This window comes from Drosophila rhopaloa, unplaced genomic scaffold (genome assembly GCF_018152115.1).
Source record: "Drosophila rhopaloa isolate 14029-0021.01 unplaced genomic scaffold, ASM1815211v1 contig_155, whole genome shotgun sequence".
NCBI classification, from domain to species: Eukaryota; Metazoa; Arthropoda; class Insecta; order Diptera; family Drosophilidae; genus Drosophila; species Drosophila rhopaloa.
In genome coordinates, this window is record NW_025335034.1 from 1,406,485 (window position 1) to 1,424,708 (window position 18,224).

The 18,224-nt window shown below is 39.8% G+C and overlaps 4 protein-coding genes across 4 annotated transcripts; 2 read left to right on the forward strand and 2 right to left on the reverse strand.

The window, feature by feature from the left end:
• Positions 1–160: 160 nt before the first annotated feature.
• On the reverse strand, positions 161–3,928 carry LOC108053609. The gene is made up of 13 exons (XM_017136313.2): positions 3,733–3,928; positions 3,475–3,610; positions 3,312–3,422; positions 3,099–3,258; positions 3,012–3,038; positions 2,720–2,885; positions 2,319–2,666; positions 1,438–2,259; positions 1,209–1,380; positions 1,044–1,146; positions 848–979; positions 645–786; positions 161–582 (listed from the first exon to the last, which is right to left on the reverse strand). The coding sequence occupies exons 1-13, from the start codon at positions 3,825–3,827 to the stop codon at positions 354–356; spliced, it is 2,643 nt and encodes an 880-aa protein (XP_016991802.2). The 5' UTR covers positions 3,828–3,928; the 3' UTR covers positions 161–353.
• Positions 3,929–4,236: 308 nt separating this feature from the next.
• Positions 4,237–5,472, forward strand: LOC108053608 (putative tRNA (cytidine(32)/guanosine(34)-2'-O)-methyltransferase 1). The gene is made up of 3 exons (XM_017136312.2): positions 4,237–4,526; positions 4,592–5,274; positions 5,333–5,472. The coding sequence occupies exons 1-3, from the start codon at positions 4,406–4,408 to the stop codon at positions 5,435–5,437; spliced, it is 909 nt and encodes a 302-aa protein (XP_016991801.1). The 5' UTR covers positions 4,237–4,405; the 3' UTR covers positions 5,438–5,472.
• A 42-nt stretch (positions 5,473–5,514) lies between these two features.
• LOC108053607 lies at positions 5,515–6,730 on the reverse strand. Its single transcript, XM_017136311.2, has 2 exons — positions 6,250–6,730; positions 5,515–6,185 (listed from the first exon to the last, which is right to left on the reverse strand). Exons 1-2 carry the CDS (start codon positions 6,637–6,639, stop codon positions 5,610–5,612), a joined length of 966 nt encoding a protein of 321 aa, XP_016991800.1. The 5' UTR covers positions 6,640–6,730; the 3' UTR covers positions 5,515–5,609.
• Positions 6,731–7,282: 552 nt separating this feature from the next.
• LOC108048702 (protein PAT1 homolog 1) lies at positions 7,283–12,502 on the forward strand. Its single transcript, XM_017129527.2, has 5 exons — positions 7,283–7,391; positions 7,570–8,401; positions 8,809–10,361; positions 10,610–10,855; positions 10,912–12,502. The coding sequence occupies exons 1-5, from the start codon at positions 7,353–7,355 to the stop codon at positions 11,188–11,190; spliced, it is 2,949 nt and encodes a 982-aa protein (XP_016985016.1). The 5' UTR covers positions 7,283–7,352; the 3' UTR covers positions 11,191–12,502.
• Positions 12,503–18,224: the final 5,722 nt, after the last annotated feature.

The following is an 18,224-nucleotide window of genomic DNA, read 5'->3' on the forward strand; positions in this document are numbered from 1 at the left end:
CCAGCAGCATAAACAATGAATGCAGATACAGCTAATCATAAAGTAGTGCATTAAGCAAAGAGTTCTGACTCATATTTCTTTTTTTATTTGTTAAATAACTCGAGAAAACTAGTTTAGAAATATTTAACATTAGTTTAACGTAAACTTAATCAAAATCAAATATTCAGTTTGGCTTTATTTAACATAAATCTAAATTACTGGAATGTGTTTTTAATCATATTATATCAACAAAAAAAATCATTTATTTTCTATTGGTTCCGCGTGTGAGAATTAACAGAATTGAAAGAAAAAACAATGTTTCTTTAACATAAACCAAAATTCCATCCGCATGGAAATAGTTAGCACAAATTACCTTAGTTTTTAGAGTCCACCAAAAAGTTTCTTAAACCTGGTGGCATGAGAATGTAAGAGTTAAGTATTGTTTTCCATTTGTAATGGTAGGTACTATATTCCATGTATAAAGATGAAGCCTCTTCGTTATCAATTAAAGCTTCCGTATGAAGCTGAAGTCTTCTTAATATCAATGAACAGCTTACAAGCACCATTTTGGGATAGTCTGCACTCACATCCGAGCAATCAATCCTGCATAAAGTAGAAAGTAATTAACAATCATAATTAATTAATATATAACATTTTCAATTCACATGATGTCAATATATTTTTCCATAATACGCCTGATTACACAAAAGGTTTGTCGGTAAATTTCGATATCTTTTAAATAGATATCATCCAATTCAATCAACTCAATCACGTGCAAAATATTTTCGCTGGCATGTTGCAAAAAGCCTGTATTAAAGGGGTAAACAAATTAGCCTGAACATAAACACATAGGTTGACAAGTACAAACCATTCATTGCCAAAAACATGGAAAATTTAAGGACTCCCAGTAAACGAATCTCATCCTTTTCTGGGCAATGCAAGGCAAGAAAGCTATTGTAGGTGCCGTACAAAATGGACAATTTAACTTGAATCTTTACATCTAAAACATAAAGTAATAGTACATTAAAATACGTTTTTCCTAAACTCAATCATATCAATCAAACCTTGACTAGACTGTATCCAAGTTGAAATGTTATTGTTAATTGTAAATATGAATGCTTTATTATGTCGTAAAAATTCGGGAGAAGGGTGAAGGCTTTTTTCGAACTAAAAATAATAATATTCGTAAATATTAAAAACACGATTTAATAATAAAACCAATTACTTACACTTGATTTTCCATGATTTGTATTTGAAAGAAAATTAAAATCTCGGCACTGCACCAAATCCAATATAAAGTTCTGATCATGATGCCTGACAAATTCGGAGCATATCACTAATTCTTCGCCGTCAACGACATTTTTAGCAGTAACTCCAACACATTTTCCCCTCGGTAGCGATCTGAAAAAAAATACAATAATTAAAAAAAAGGAATTCAGATTAAAAGAATTAACTTACATGACTTTTACATTTTCGGACGCACAACAATTCTGTTTAAAAGCCTTTAAGGTAGCGCGGAGCGTACATTTAATTTGAAATGTATTTTCAACTTTATTAAAATATTGATGAATGAACTGATGAAAATATTTTGCAATACTTGTCAGCAACTGACAACGTTTTGAAGTGTTAAAGATTTCTAGGACTTCCTCTACTTGTTGTGTGGGCAAGGTTTTCGCATTCATAAGATCTTCAATAGTGTCAATTTCATATTTTTGTATGCATATGGAATATAGCCGATCAACAAACAAAAAAACTGGACTATTATTAGAAGAGTTCTCCTGCAATTCATTTTCGACCTCATCTAGACTGTCATGTACTTTATTATAACAATCTACGAAATCTGATATCGCATTTATTTCGTAGTAATTAAAGGCATTTGCGCTTATGCGGTCAATTGGCGTCGGCAGAGCACCACACTTTACGAATTCTTCATGAGTTTCATTCATGTCTTCTCCGGTTTTTGGATAGCAGAGTTCATCTCGTTGAGAATTCAACAGAACGTGGCCACCAAGCCGTAAAAGAATCGCGGCCATCACATTTATCATGTCGATTTTCTCTAAAGCCAGCAAATAAAAGTATTTATCTGTGAGGTCAGTGTCATTGTAAATAAAAACCGACAGACGGAATGCGGTTGATACAACTTCGAGATACTTCTCCTTGGCCAGCAGTTTGTAATCTGGCGAAGTGGCTAAAAATTCCCCGACAATATTGTATTTCTTATCCTCTTCCTGGGCATGCTCAAGTATAAAAATCCACGCGTCACGAGGGTCATTTACTACTCTGCTTGGGGGTAATAAGACTGTGATTATAAGTACTTCGATAATTTGTGCTTTACATACCCGCCTTCCATCGCAAAATCGACTAAAGCCGGAAGTATATATTCGCCTGATTCAAGAAACAATCGAAACAGTATCGAAGCCTCAAGCATAGGTATTACACCAATTCGATATCCATAACACTCATATTGGTGGACTTCCGAATCAGATTCCATGCACAACTTCGAACAGTAGGTTTTAAAACGACACTTATCACAGGTGTAGAGCAGTTCCTGATGCAATCCACACATTTCGCAGTTTATGAATGGAGAACTGAATTGAAAGTATATAGGATTCTCCACCAAAACTATTTCTCCTTTGGGGATGTCACTCGAAGCGAACACTCCGGCAGATTTTTCAATGGTTTTTTCGCTATAAAATAACATGTACTTAAAACTTTATAACAGAAAACTTTCTTTACTTACAAGTATTTACATGCTTTGCTGGCGAATGGTATTTTCCTGATAAGCTTATAGCCCTCAAAAGGCATTAGTGGGTTGCATTGAACTTTCTGGCTAAACTCAACATTTTTCCTAGCTTGGTTAATTTTCTCATCATATTGTTGTAATAGAGTCAGGAACATGGAAATTTCTATGAAATATGAATAGTTGCATTTAAAGCCTGTTACTTTGATGATATTATTTATGGCTCATATATTAACAAATTAATAATGAAAGTGCAGGTTTTATTAACAACAACAATTTTAGTTTCACTCACCACTTTTATCAGCTAATGGTGTTCGTTCTAGAAAATTCATGAATTAGTGAATTTACAAAAAAAAACCTAAAATATAGTAAATATTACCAATCATGTCCTTTAAGTAACTCAATTTAACCTGCGATGCTTTATATTCACGCTCCATATAGAGACATATGCAAAGAAGGATTTGTGAGACTATAGTTCCCTCTACTGTCTTGAGAGCTGGATCCAAAGACTCGTAATATAACAAGTCATTGCAAGCAATCTAGCAATAGGATTGTTAACAATATTCATCCAAGCTATTTAAAGATTACCTACGCCGTGCTGGTTACTTTTCATATACATCACAGCTCGGGCCAAAACCGCGTCTACGAATGTTGTAGTTCCACTGGGTGCACGGCAGATGATTTCGTCCAGGCTTTGGAAAGTCTGTATAAAAAGATTACAATACGAATAATCACTAAAAACAGGGTGCAAATACCTTCATCAACACATCAGAATTTTTCATATTCATACATTCCTTGGAAACATTAAGGGACATTTGAGCATTCTCCGAGAAGTCGTGAAAAACTGCATCGGTTTCCTTTCGCAAAACCTTCAAGAACAGCTCGCATTCTCTATTATTAGAATAAATGCAAATATTATATGTGATTGGATTGGTAAGTAGATGTCCTTATCCAGGATAATCAACATTTCGCAATATTGGCAACCCGGTAGACCAAATGGTGTTGATACTTACATCAGGTTGCGCGGACACATGACCCTGGACATCGTGACATATTCAGAGGCCTCGGGGCAAGGTCCTGACACCATATGCAATGGAATTCTATGCATATTTAGCAATTAATTAGCCGAAACCTCCAATAAATGCGTGTTTTTAAAGCTCTCGCGGTAAGAAGTGTGGCCGCATTGCGTAGTGACTGAAATCCATTCCCCTTCTGAGTGACGTTTAATTATTATTTTTTACTGTGGAAAAATATAAATATAATAATATAAATATAATTAATATAAATTTTAATAAAACTTGTTGGAACGTAAATATTCAATTTTTTAAGAAAGATAAGGGTTTATTATTTATTATAGTATTCCCTATTTCTTTAAACTGTAACTAATAAGGAAACCACCAAGCTTGTTAATAAACAATTTTAGTCACAAATTTGACAGTTACTGGTTTGTTCAGTTCAAAAATTGTCTGAAAATTTCATTAAAGTGTTTAAAGGTACAAAAGAGATTAAAAACATCTGCGATTTAGCATTTAAAGGCATTAGCATTTAATACGCTTATCTATTTGTTTTGATTTATTTAGTATTTTCTGCACTTTGCTAAATAAGGAACCAGTTCCACAATTGACCATCCCTAATATTTTAGCCAAGCATGGGAGATACCTTATTACTGGCTTGAAAGAATTGAAAATGGGTAAAACCTCGAAGGATAAACGTGATATATATTATCGGCAGGCCAAGGAGGAGGGCTGGAGGGCCAGGAGTGCTTTCAAGTTGCTCCACGTCGACGAAGCGTACGGCATACTGAAAGGTGCGAACTAAACGATTTTCAGTTTCCAACGTCTAAGTAAATGTATGTAATATCCTTTGAACCAGGAGTGCAGCGGGCCGTGGATCTTTGTGCCGCTCCTGGCAGCTGGTCCCAAGTGCTCTCACGGAAATTGTACGATCCTTGCCAAACGGATGACGAAAAGGCCGCCGTTAAGATCATTGCCGTGGATCTACAAGCCATGGCTCCTATCCGTGGTATAATCCAGCTCCAGGGAGACATCACAAAGCAGTCTACCGCGGAAGCCATCATCGGTCATTTCGGCGGAGATGAGAAGGCACAGCTGGTGGTCTGCGATGGAGCACCTGATGTCACTGGCGTCCACGAGATGGACGAGTACATGCAACACCAGTTGCTGGTGGCTGCGCTCAGTATTGCCACCTGTGTGCTGGAAACTGGCGGCACTTTTGTGGCCAAGATCTTTAAGGGCAACGCCACCTGGTTGCTCAGCTCCCAGATGCAGATATTCTTCAAGAAATTTGACATCTACAAGCCGCCGAGTTCCCGTCCCTCGAGCATCGAAGCGTTTGTGGTGTGTTCAGACTTCTGCCTGCCGGTCGGTTACATTCCGCAAGTGATCAATCCGGCACGAGATGATATCCGTCTGCTGGCGGAGAAAACAGGATCCGATGTCAACCGCCGGCTGGTTCCATTTATTGCTTGCGGAGATTTGGGCGGACTAAGTGATCCTGATGAGGTAAAATCTACCTCTTCAGAAGAACCAAACTCGGTAAGCTATTTGATCATAATCTTCTGCCATCATTTCTTTTAATACTCGTATCTTGCAGGACGTGCAATATGTTTACGATGCTGTTATGAACGATGCATCATATCCATTGGAATTCAAGGAAATCTTAAAGGAAGTCTATGATGAACAATTGCAAATCAGCTAAATGTCTCTGAAATAAAACTTAAGGAAACTATTTAATTTTATGTTTTGGGAGCATGAAGAATTGAAAGAAAGAAGTGATAATATTAGGCAACATTTTAATGGAATACTTAGTTTATTTAATGATAAGGGTATTAAGACTACCTTTGTTATTAGTTTATTGTGTGTGAATCCCGTCATTTCAGCGACAACTTCCGCTGCTCGATTTCCAAGAGTTTCTTTTTTATTTCTATTTTTTCGGCCATCAGTTGTTCCATGGCGAGGTGGTGGCGCTTGTCCTCGTACAGCTTCTGTTTGTACAGGACGAAAAACTCATTAAGAGCGAGATGAGCGCTGTTGGCTGCATCATGGACCATGCCAATGTTATTGCTGATCTTCTCCAGCAACGTGGTGTCCTCATCCGCCACTCGACTGCTGGCCAATGCGGCCCTCTTGCTTGACTGCAGGTAAAGGGGGTCTATGTCTACTTTGCTCTCATCCGGCTCGTAAACGTACTCGGTGGAGGTCTGAAGGGCGCCACTATCGTCCTCTGGGACTACGTCTTCCACATCGTCCACGTCGAACTCGTTTGTGGAATTCTCATGCATTTCGTCGTCGGAAACCTTCATGATTATTTGACTAACATCTTCGTTGAGGCGGCACAATGTGGCTATCGTTTCCTCCGACGAACTGAGACTGGTGCCGAATGGTACGTTGTGCAACTCATTCTTCTCCACCTTCTTCAGGATAAACCTTTTCCAGTCCTTTAGCGCCTTTAATTACAAAATAACAAAATCCTATTAAATGAGAAATAGGAGGAAAGGTAATTTTACCTACCCTTTTCCAGGTGGCCACATCCTTTCGCGGCGGCCCATGACGATTAAGGTCGGAGGTCAACTGCTCCCACAGCGACTCAAGGTTGTTCCGGGTCTCCCACGTCGGATTCTGCAACAGGCGCGGATGCTTCTTAACAAAGTCCAGCATGATAACCTCCTGCGCCGAGTTTCGAGGCTTCCCCTTGTTCCTATCCATGGCACTACTGCCTTGGCTATGGATTTTGTACCTGTCATTTTGCAGCGCCGACGTTGGATGCATTCTGTTCATATGTTTGCTTAAATTTGTGGTGGTCGTCTTGTAGGACAGCTTCGCCTTGCAGATGTTGCAGAGCGCAAACGTGTCGTCCACGGCCCGGAAAAAGCACCAAATCTCGCTCGTCTTCCGTTTCATTTTGGAATTTAACTGGTTAAATAAGTTATTGTTGAAAAGAAACTCGGCGTTGCGTCCGAAGAGACAACTCAAGGAACCAGTAATTTAGAGATGCGCAGGCGGCAGCTGGTTCTCCACTCCGGAACTAGTTTAAAATATCGTTTGCGATTAAGAGGGGTATTAGCTAATTTTAATTGAAAATCAAACATATATAGAAATAAGAAAGGCAAATTAAACTAAGAAGATTTCTAGGGTGTCCTTTTATATTTAATTAAGTTAAGTTAGGATTCGTTTTATATCAAGGCCACCCATTTTCAACAGAACTTTTCAGGTTAGTAATACCCGTCGTACAATGAAACTGAAACTTAAAACGGAATCCGCCTGATCATTAAATAAGACGAGTGGAAAAATTTGAAGTCCCTAGCTTATAAAATGAGCTTGTAAAGTGCATCAGAAGGACTTTGAAAAATTTTCCAGTTCTGCGTTACAAACATAACAAAAAAATTTAATTTTCTCTGAAAAGAGAAATTCATTTATTTTTATTCACACAAAGTTGCAAATCGCGCCGATATTGGACTCCGATATTAGCGCATGAAGTGAATCGAGTAACAATCGATACCACATATCGATGCTTGGCTACCCAACCACCCACGCCGCCCTGGTCACACTGGTGAGGTGACAACTTGTCACTGACAAGTCATGATAATTTTTTGTAAAGCAATAGTTTTATCGCCATGGATGACTCGTTTTTCAGCTTTGACACAAATCTACCGGTAAGCAATGATCGTGGTTCCGCGGCATTAACATTCAGGAAAGCAGGGCCGCAGTCGGTGCGGCAAATGCGCAACGCACACTTTATCTTTTCACTCGGCAAAGAAGGGGGCATCGAAGGCCACCGGGGGCAGCAAAATGTACGGATGTCTAATTTACGTGCATTGATTGTTTTCCCAGGACGATGAAGGTGGCGATGGACGTATCGGAGAGGCGGAGTACGATGCCCTCAATGACGAAACCTTCGGATCGGCGATAAATGGCGACTGGGAGGAGGCCCACGAGACGATGGTGCGGCTGGGCGGGAATGGCGAGAGGGTGCGCAAGCGGCCAGCGGAATCCACCGGTGGCACGGACTTTGCCGAACACGGCAACGGTGCCTTCTTGCGACACGGAAATCCGCTCTCCTCGGCGCCCTCGTCCAGCGGCTCCACTCCGGCCCCGTTTAATGCCCCATTCCGGCAGTCGCGACACATCGGCGACTCGGACTTAGAGCTGAACCTCTCCTCGATGAAGCTGGACGACATGGACCTGTCTACGTTTGCAGACAGTGAGGCCGGCGGCCTGACGAACCGAATCAACTTGGACTCGGGCGTCTGGGGCTCGCAGCCGTTCCCCAACAACCAACCCCTGTTCCGCGAACCAATGCGCAGCGCATTCAAACCGCAGCAGCAGCAACCACAGCACCACCACCAGATGAAGCCCCCGCCGGAGGCAAATGCCAACTTTCCACTGCATCACATGCCTCCACAGGCTGGCCCAAAGATCACCACCCTCGAGGACATAGAACGCAATATGATCATCCAGCAATCAATGCCCAAACAGCAGCAGCAAAATCAGCAGCAGGCAGAGCGAAAGATGTTCGACGACTTCACCCTGGGAAACAGGCAGCATGTGGCCACACCAACCATGTTGCACCAACAGCAGTTGCAACAGCAGCAACTCCAGCAACTTCAGCTACAGCAGAAACAACAATCGCAGCACCAGCCGCAGCAACAAGCGCAGCACAAGGGTAAGCATATCCATCTGAAAGTAAGGTTTTTTTTTAAATTTTGAAACAAATTTAGTGAGTGATATTTATTTTATGAACCACCTTTCTTTATTAATACCCTAATATATACTTGTACAAAAACCATTTTGTTTTATGTTGATTAACACTGCTTAGAATTTTAAGCTTCGAAATCAGCTGAACCAAGATTAAAATACTTTAAATAGAAAGCTGTAAGATAACATAAAAGTCAACCGTTAATTGAGTTAAAGATAATAGAGATTACGTTATCTCAAAGTCAAGTGTCTAATCAAAGTTTTCAAAGGTTTACATTTCGGTAGGTGTCTTTAAGAAAACGTAAGAAGTTCAAACCTAACTAAAAGAGATTTCCAATACAATAGAAACTGACACTATGACACCACTCATTACAGCACCCCCTGGTTTTATGGGAACGCCGCAGACCTCTCCACCCAGGCCAAATTTGGGTTTTCCCGGTCCCCATCCTCTGCCCGAGCTACTGCCCACACCGCCGTCGCAGCAACAACTGAACGGCATGGGTGGCAACAGAGTGCCGCCGGGGTTTATTTACCCGCCAGGTCTGGCGGGGAATATGCCACCACTGCCGCAGCACCCGCTCATGCCGCAGCACATGCCGCCTAACTTTCCACTGGCCGGCGGTAATCAGCGCCCACTACCCAATCCTCACGCCCTGCCCACGGCTCTGAACAACTTTGCCATGCATCCTAGTTTTAATGCGATGCGCGCCGCTGGCCTGCATCCGGCTGCCTTTATGCAACCGCCCCATCCGCACCAGATGCAGCCACCTCGAATGCCACCGCATCCCTTGCAATCGGCCACAAGTCTACTCGGCCAGCAGCCGAACTCCATGTACAACATGTTCAACATGCGGCTTGTGCAGGAGATCCAGCAAAACCATCCGCTGCTCCAGCAAGCTGCTGTGGCGCGCCAGATGCAGCAAAGCAGGGCGGGTTCGGTGGCCAGCGATCGTCAGAAGTCGCAGATGCAACAGCAGCAGCAGCAAATAGGACGACGTCCGGACGGCACAGGGAATTACCCATTAGATGAATACGACGAGTATGCCAACCTGATGAGCACGCGCGATAAGCACTGGCTAATCGGAATCCAGCTGTCGCAGCTAAACACGGACACTCCGTACATCGACGACTACTATTACACAGTGTTCAGGGAGCGCAAGGCCCAGCAAAACGGGCAGATGCGCAACAGCCAGGCGCACAAGGACAACCAGCTGAACCATCCGCTCACGCAGCCCCGCGGCCATGCGCAGCTCATTCTCGTGCAGTTGGGCAACAAAAATGGCACTCGAAATGGCCACGGACGAGAGCGCCGCAATTCGGAGAACGCCAACAGCACGGCAGGCAGCACAAACAATGGATCGAGTGGAATCGGTGGCAACAATAACAACCTGACGGGCTATATATTCTCGCCTCTGAAGTTCGAGAACTCGCTGGGAAAGCTGCAGTACGGCAGTGTGACAGCGCCGCGGAAAATCATCGATGCTGACATTATGAGCGGCGAGTCGAATTCCGGGGCAGATGCCAACGCGACTTCCTCCTCCACGAGTTCGACTCCGTTGCCTCCATCAGCTAGCCATGATGTCAATCCCAGCAGCATGCGCAAGTCCCGTCATATTCTGCTTCTGATCGAGACGCTGTACCGCTATCTTCTGAAGTTGGAGGATCTGGAGAGCCCCGATGTCATGGCCACTATCGAGCTTAAAAAGAAGAAAGAGGCCGAGCGCATCGCGGCCCTCGAACAGCTGGAGATGGCCAACAAAACGCCCGAGGAGCGGGCCGCCGAAGCCGCCAATCCGCAGACCATGAATCCGCAGCTGAAGAACAAGTTTAACTATGAGGTCGAGACGAACGCCGCACTGGTGAATAAGTTGAAAGCGGGACTGGCATTTGACAAGGTCGTGTCCATGATGAATGTACGCAAGGGAAAGGTGAGTTGAATGCCGTACATATATATTTTTAAATACAAATAATGGTGAAGAAACTCTATATGCTAACTTGGCAAAAACAGGAAATAGTTTTGATTTTATAAATTTTAATAAACCTACTAATATATCATGAACTGAAGGTCGTTTAAAATCTATTCTATACTTTTGTAAATGAATGGAACTACTTTGATTTTTGTGAAAACCCGGTATATAATTACAGATGAAACTAAAAGATTTTTTTTCACTTGCAGATTCTCCTACGCCGCATTATGCCCTTTATTGAGAATCAAAGCATTCGGTGGACTGTTTGGAGTGGAGTTTTCTGTTCCCTGCAGACTGTGGTGAAGAAGGACAAGGACGATGTTGAAGGAGTCTTGTATGCGCTTTACCCAGAGTTCAAGAAACACTTAAACAAAGCTAGTTTCGATATCCTAGTGAGCATTTCAGCTGGCATTACGCTGAACGACAAAAAACTGACTGGAATTTTCTGCAGTCGCGTATGTACTCCTTTATTCCAAGTAATAGGCCAACCCACTAATAATAACACTTACAGTTTGGCATCCTATCCCTGGTTGCTCTGATACTTCGCGCCGAGGAAATATACGTTTCACGAACTGACGCAACTCTTAGCGAGGAAAACAGGCAAAAGTGGCGTGAGTTTCTGGCACAGGTTGCATCCTGCCTAAACCGCACTATTCAGAACCAGACCATCTCGGCCGCCATTGAGTCGGATGCGATTCATCCGCTTATGGACCACTTCGAACGGTTTAAAGATCTTAAACTGGATGCGCTTTTAGCATTAATAACTGAGGCCAGGCATCAAATTGACTAGGTTGCTTTGCAAGACTTTCATTTCACTTGATCAAGGCGTTTCAGATAAATGTGAAATTATGTAGCAGAGTTCATTGCTTTACTCAATTACGCATATGTTTGTATAAATTATGTATCCAATACTTACATATGTACGACCGTGTTTACTTTTACGCATACTACACAAAAAATATTGCTACAGGGTATACAAATCTCACACTTAATTGAGAAGTACTCAACCGTCAATAAATTTTGATAATAGTTTGTTAGAAACGTTCTTTTATCCAAATTATGTGCACTGTACAAGAGAGATAGAGAAAGAGAGGAGAACATGTTTTATAAATAAAATATCGAATGGTAGGTTTTGCTCATTGTACATACTTATATCATTTCGTATTTGATAAGGAGTACTTCTTCGGCATTTTCTGTAGAGATTTAAACAAATAATCCACCCTATAATGTGTAAATGAACATTTTGGTCATTTTCATTTTTTTTTTCTCATTGAATTGGGCTTTCACTGTAACTTGTACCCCTATTAGAAAGGAAATATAATATCTACGTTTACAATTTTAAAGCACCGATATATATGCGCGATTATTGCATACTCATTTAAACGTGCAACCATAAATAGCTACTTATTTTCTGGTATTTGTAAATATCGGTTTTATGAAATTTCTACTATAATACATTTTGGGTTTTATTAAATCAAATTTGTGCAAGACCCATTAAATATAATCGAGACATTCAGCATAAATGTGTACTAAATAATTAGCATTGTGAAAAGTTCAGCCGAAATCGTGTTTATTAAAACAGAATGATCAAAATTGTGATACATTTTGACTTTTAAACATAAACAAAAATACGAAGTTTGGAAAGAATATGTTAAACACACAAACAAATTTGAAATTAGAAAAACTGTAACTTTCATAATACTTCTGTAACACAACGGAGAGATATTTGTTGTAAGAATCCGTTGTGATGCATTTTAATTTTATTTCGTTTTTAATTTTATCGACACTATCATTTCAATTTTGTTTTAAGTGACTTTTTAATTAAATTCATGTTTTGTATCTAAAAGAAATTAGCACTTGGTTGCCAAATTTTTACATCCAATTCAAAAACTCGCTTTTTAAGCAAGCAAGAGTCAAAATACGATAGCTGTTTAAGAATGTAAACGCATATACAAAAATTATTGTAGACTAATTTGTATTTATCGCAAGAAAACACTTCAAACATTAAACAAAAATATGTTGGCAGATTAAAAAGAAAAATTTTAAAATTTATAATTTCAAGGAGTATAATAAATAAAACATACCATTTCACAGAACACACCGAAATAATATCAAAGTTTTTCTTTGGGCAGAAAATCTTTAAAAATCTTTTACAAAGAAAATGTATTTAAGCATACAAATCTTCAGACTACTATGAAAGCGGAATTTATTTTATATTTATTTTTTTATTTAAGCTGATTTATTCGTTAGATCTATAGACATTTGGCAATCTTAATATACAGTTAATCAATTTGAGTACAAATTCATTTTCTTGTGTGCCCCAATATTTATTTGTTTAAATGATTTTATATTTCATCTTTTGAATTTTCCGGATTATGACATGACATGGTACTGGGGAGATATATTAAAGATTCAATTGGATCAATTATATTTGTAATGACAATTATTTTTACATAAATATATATGAATGTACATCGCATTAACATCAATGGAGCGGTGACAGACCGTGTTTTGTGTCTGTCTGTCTGTTTTGTTTTTGGCGCAGAATCAAGCGTCGAAGTGTCGGCAGTTGCCTGTCCGTAAGGGACATTTTGTTGTGCGGAGGCGCCAAAGTGCGTAACAAGTGGCGGCGGCGCGCTCGGGAATTGTTGCAAATTTCTGAGTCGGCGACGCCAACCACTGGCGACGGTCACCAAGACGACAACTTGTCGGCAATAGTTCGCCCAGCGCGAAGGGATGCGAAGTGAAGCCCACGCATTCCCACCCCTCCGCCGCCAGTGAGCATTCAGTGCACTTGGAGAAATAATATATCTGAAATTCTTGAGATGCTTAAATATTTTATTATTATTATTTAGCGCAGGGTAGGAAAACCCGAAGACAAACAAACAATTTGGTGCTAAATATATTTTCCATTTAAAGTAAGATTAAGTGGAAGAATGGGGCTAACCCGACCCCACCTATTACTTTCTTAAATCATACAATTCTCGCACAGCCTATACAGGGACATATAAATAAATTACGTATTATCTATGATAATACTCTTATCTACCTGTGATTCAAATTTGTATTTTAAATTTCTTGGCTTTAAAAGAAAAGTTGAATTTTTTTATTTTATATTATTTTATTTCTAATATGCTAAATAAATATGATAAGCCATGTCTTAATTGTGTTAGTTTAAAATCGAATATAACATCTCCGAATCACAAATATATTTCAAAGTAGATGTATATCCAACAAAACAGTAGGGTTACGAAATAATGGATTTCAAAGTGTAAAAACGATACCTCTCAAAAAAATATATCATTTGGAAATATATGTTTATAATCTCTTATTCGTAGATTATGAGGTTAATATTTGACTGTTTACAAGACCTTAAAACCTCTACCGTATACGGGGACAATATGGTTTTTCGATTTCTACAAATTTTATTTTAATTAAGGAAGCAACATATTTTTAACATGTAAGTAATTAAAGGGAATAACAAGGCAATGGACCAAAGCGTCCCTTGGCGCCAAAAGTACAGACTTTCCCCAAATTTCAATCATTTTTCCGAGTGCACCCAAAGGCTAGACTTAGACAGACGATTGTGGCGACCAGTCGCCGTCGTTGCTTCTTCGGCGACAGCGAGAATGGCACGACGACAGCCGCGACAGGACTCTGCCGCTGCCGTGGAGCGGAGCAGACAGTGCCGCAGTTCTGGGCAGGACCAGGACACAGCGGATGCGGATACGCAGAACTTTGATTTGCGAACGGGCCAAGTGTGCGCCACTGGGCGCCGCTATTATTGCCACTGCCACTATTGGCGCCCCAAACGCCGCTGCTCTCACAATTAGATGCGAAAATAGCCGGCGCGTCGATGATGACGAGTTATTGTCGCGTCTATCTGGTCGTTGTTTTTGTTGACGACACCACGATTGGTTCGGGGGAAGGGGGTTTGAGGGGATCTTTTTTACACTATTACCAATGAACCCGAATAATTGGTGGTGAATGTGGAATTAACTGATCCTGTTAGATTTTCATCTGTTTTCTGCAAAATGTTGAGTTAGCTTCACTCTTAATATTAACAGTCATTTGAGGTAAGCTACATTGTATTTAGGTAAATCACTCATACGTAGTGTTGTCAGTGGTCGCCTTTTTGTTACGATTTTTCTCTACCTACCTCTATGCTGCAATAGCATTCACATTAAAATAATTGCATTTAAATACTTACCATATAACATTACAAAAATATTTTCTAAGTCGGTTCATACATATTCCTTTTAGGGAATATGTAATGTTGCAAGCTTAGACGATCACTAAGTTACAATTTCTTTTAATTCAATTTGCTAAGAAATGAAATTTTAATTTTAAAAGTAAATTAATGTATTTTAAACATTTCTTGACGGATTTGGTTATCATCATACATTTCCATGATCAGCTTTTTCCAACTAACTCAGGCTCCGACCTCGTTACATATAATTTAACTACTTAATTACCGGTTAATGAGTGTCGGTGCTTTGATTTCTCCTCTGGTTGCCAATGGGTCGACGGGGTCGTGCAAACTTTCCCATCGGAGTGTCTGCGTCTAGGGCTCGCTGTGCGGTTTAGGCCAACTTGGGCCGCCAGTCGCCATCGTCGCCGTCGCTGGCAGCCAACATTTGAAAAACGAAATGACGCGCAGATAGGTTTCAGCTTAGACACCATTGCGACTAGACCAGAAGCCTAGTGACGCCAACTAAAAATTTATGTACTTACTCCGTCGTGTTTTTTTGCAGTCCCTCAATTTCTTTCAATTTAATAGGATTTCTTATTCTTGTTAATAATGGACATGTTCATGGATTATTCAAGATAAGAATGAGTAGATTGCTAAGATCTTAATTAATTTTTGACATATTGTGGCTAATTATTCTGTTATTTAGACATTTTTAGATTAGTTTGTTTTTATTTAGATTATATTAAAACCTGATTATAAATGTGAAGTCATTTGCTACTCTAATAATATTAATTACAAAATTATTTTAATGAGTGGAAATTGAAGTTCTTTAAATATGAGGTTAAAAAATTCGAATTAGCTAATACAAAATAAATGAATAATTACAAAAATATTTGAACTTATGAAAGAACTCCATGTCAAATAGCCGTTGGATCTGGTAGCCAAAAACCAAAACAAACAAAAACCAAAACATCTAATGTGCCCGCCACAAAAAAAAGGACGGAAAAGACAATAAACTCGAATATCCACAGCGACATACATCTGCATACAAGTGCCAGTTTGGTGCATGAATGGCTGGCGAGGGTCTGACAATGAGTCAGAAGGGCGAAGGATGAAGGACGAGTGGCGTCGGCGTCCAAGGAGGACTCGTAAGCTCGATTCAGTTTCAGACGGCGGCGGCGACGGCGCCTTGTCCAATGAGTCTTCCTTGCCGGGCGGCGCAGGAGTCCCCAGTGCGCACCATACGCGTGGACCCGAGTCCTCGCCTATAAAAGCGCGAGTCCTGCTACCGCCGGCGCTTAGTTGGCTTAGAAATGTGCCACAGGACACGTCCGCCCAAATCGCGTCTGTCAAATGTAAACGCGCGCCATCCAAAACAAACTTTCAAAAATAACCCTTTACATACAGTTGCAAATAAGCCAGGATATGCACAAAAATCCAGGAGGTAAGCTGCAGAACACCAGCCAACCAATCAAATTAGTCAAAAGGATATAGTAAAAAAGTGAATTTTAATTTTTGTTAAAACTGCATCAAGTGCAAAGTTCTCCAAGGATTGAGTGACAACATTTAAATTGAATTTAAAAGTTTTACTATTAATTAATTTAAATTGGATAAGCCATTAATGAAAGATTGAGAAAGAGAAATAAAATAGTAATAAAATGTCATTAAAATAACATTTTCTAAACACTTTCCTTTTTCGAGCTTTAATAAAAAATGTAACGTTCAGAAAAGAAACAAGAAAAAAAGTTTAAAAAATGTTTGTTTAAAAATAAAACCAATAAGAGATATACCCTAATTAAATTTATCTGGAACATCAAGACTCTTGGAACTTAAACCTTAATAATTAAAACTGGAAGTAGGTTACTAGAGAATTTCTGATTTATTCGACATGAAGTTTTATAGTCATAATTTTAAGTACGTATTTTTAAGAAAATATGTTGTATATAATATGTTGTATTTATGTTTATGTCTTTATTTACATTAAAACAAAGACCGCTGATCAAAATTAACAGGTAAGTCGATTTGACTTCCAAGAGCACAAGGGCCAAACAAATTCTTCCAACTTCAAAGGACACACGCTACTCAGATTTATCTTCTTTGAATGAACTCTCGAAAATTAGCTTATGAAACTCAAAACCAAGGGTAAAAGAGATGACAGTGGGAATATCAATGAATAAAAAAAGACAGGAACTCGTTAAGGGGCAAACAAATCTCAAAGAATTGCACAGGATAAGAAGATGATGGAACGATGCTAAACTGGTTTTCAGCTCAGCCAGGAATTTCGTCAGCTTCAGGGTTTCAGAAGAAGTCTGCTGCTGATAGCGGATTGCAGCAGATTCGCAAAGAATGCGAGTGAAGAGTTCTCAAGGATGAATGACCACCCAAGTGGGCTCCTGTCAACTGAACAATCATTCAGACATAACAGATGGGCAGAAGATCAAGTACTATTACAGCTTATTAACTTAATCTGAGAAGAATGTGGGAAATTTTTAAATGAAGTATAAAAGGTCTTGACCTTCTTTTTAGATCAACTGCTTTTTAGAGATGATGTTTCGCTAGCAGCCACCCAACTTCCGAGAATTCTTCAGATAGCGAATTAGGAAAACATTTTGAATGGACCAAATTCCACATTTTTTGTCGGCATTTAAAAAGGCAGAATCGGAAACCCGATACTTTCCCAACATGCCAACGCGTAAACAGCCGAGCGAGTTAAGATTTCATAGATGACCATCTACTATATCACTGAAACTATATACCATACCTCTTCCCACACACAATACACATATTTATGCAAATCCAAATTGTGCATTTGTTCATAGGAGATGACGTCAGTTTTATACAGGTACATTTTTGTTATACGCACGTGTAAATCAATACCACATCTGCGAAAAAGGAGATAGATTTAAGTTCAATCAGAGTAATCAGGATGTTTACTTATCTATATCGTAAAATAATTAGTTCAACAATTCACATTCGGCGTCACTTTGGAGGTATTTAAACGAGATTAATCGACGATCGTATTTCAAGTCGCTCACTAAAAAGATAAAACTAGTTTCTTAGTATTGGGTTTATATTCGTATAAGTCTGATTATTTATTTATAAAGAGAAGGTCAAATTATAAAGCCCAATTAATTAACAAAGCTATCCTTAAAATTCTTTCATATAAGATTTAAGATCTCTCTTCGTAGTTTTTATTTTCTAAGGAAGAAGTTAAGTATAACAAAGGGACTGCTTAATAATTGAGGCTCCTTAAATAAGATGCGTTTTGGGACGACACTGGTTGCTGTCTTATTATTTGTTTAGCATTTGCGGAATGTCTTCTGCCGCATCCGAAAATAATGTATTCAAACCCCTGCTGTCCTTTCCCGGCGTAATACCCCTCCACAAGTCAGGGCCCGACTCTCGCTTATTTAACGCTCACGACGCGATCAAATTCCTCCTGCCAACATCGGCATCGGCGGTTGCCGGTTCCACTCCACAAGTGGCCTGTGTTCCCTGTTCCCGACCTGTTATTATCGTAATGACGGGAGCCTATTTGCTTTTGTGTTTTCGAGTCGTCCAAACGAGAGACAATTATGTATTTCTGCTGGAACTGACGAGCCTGGGTTCCTGCTGGAGCGTCTGCTCGGCAC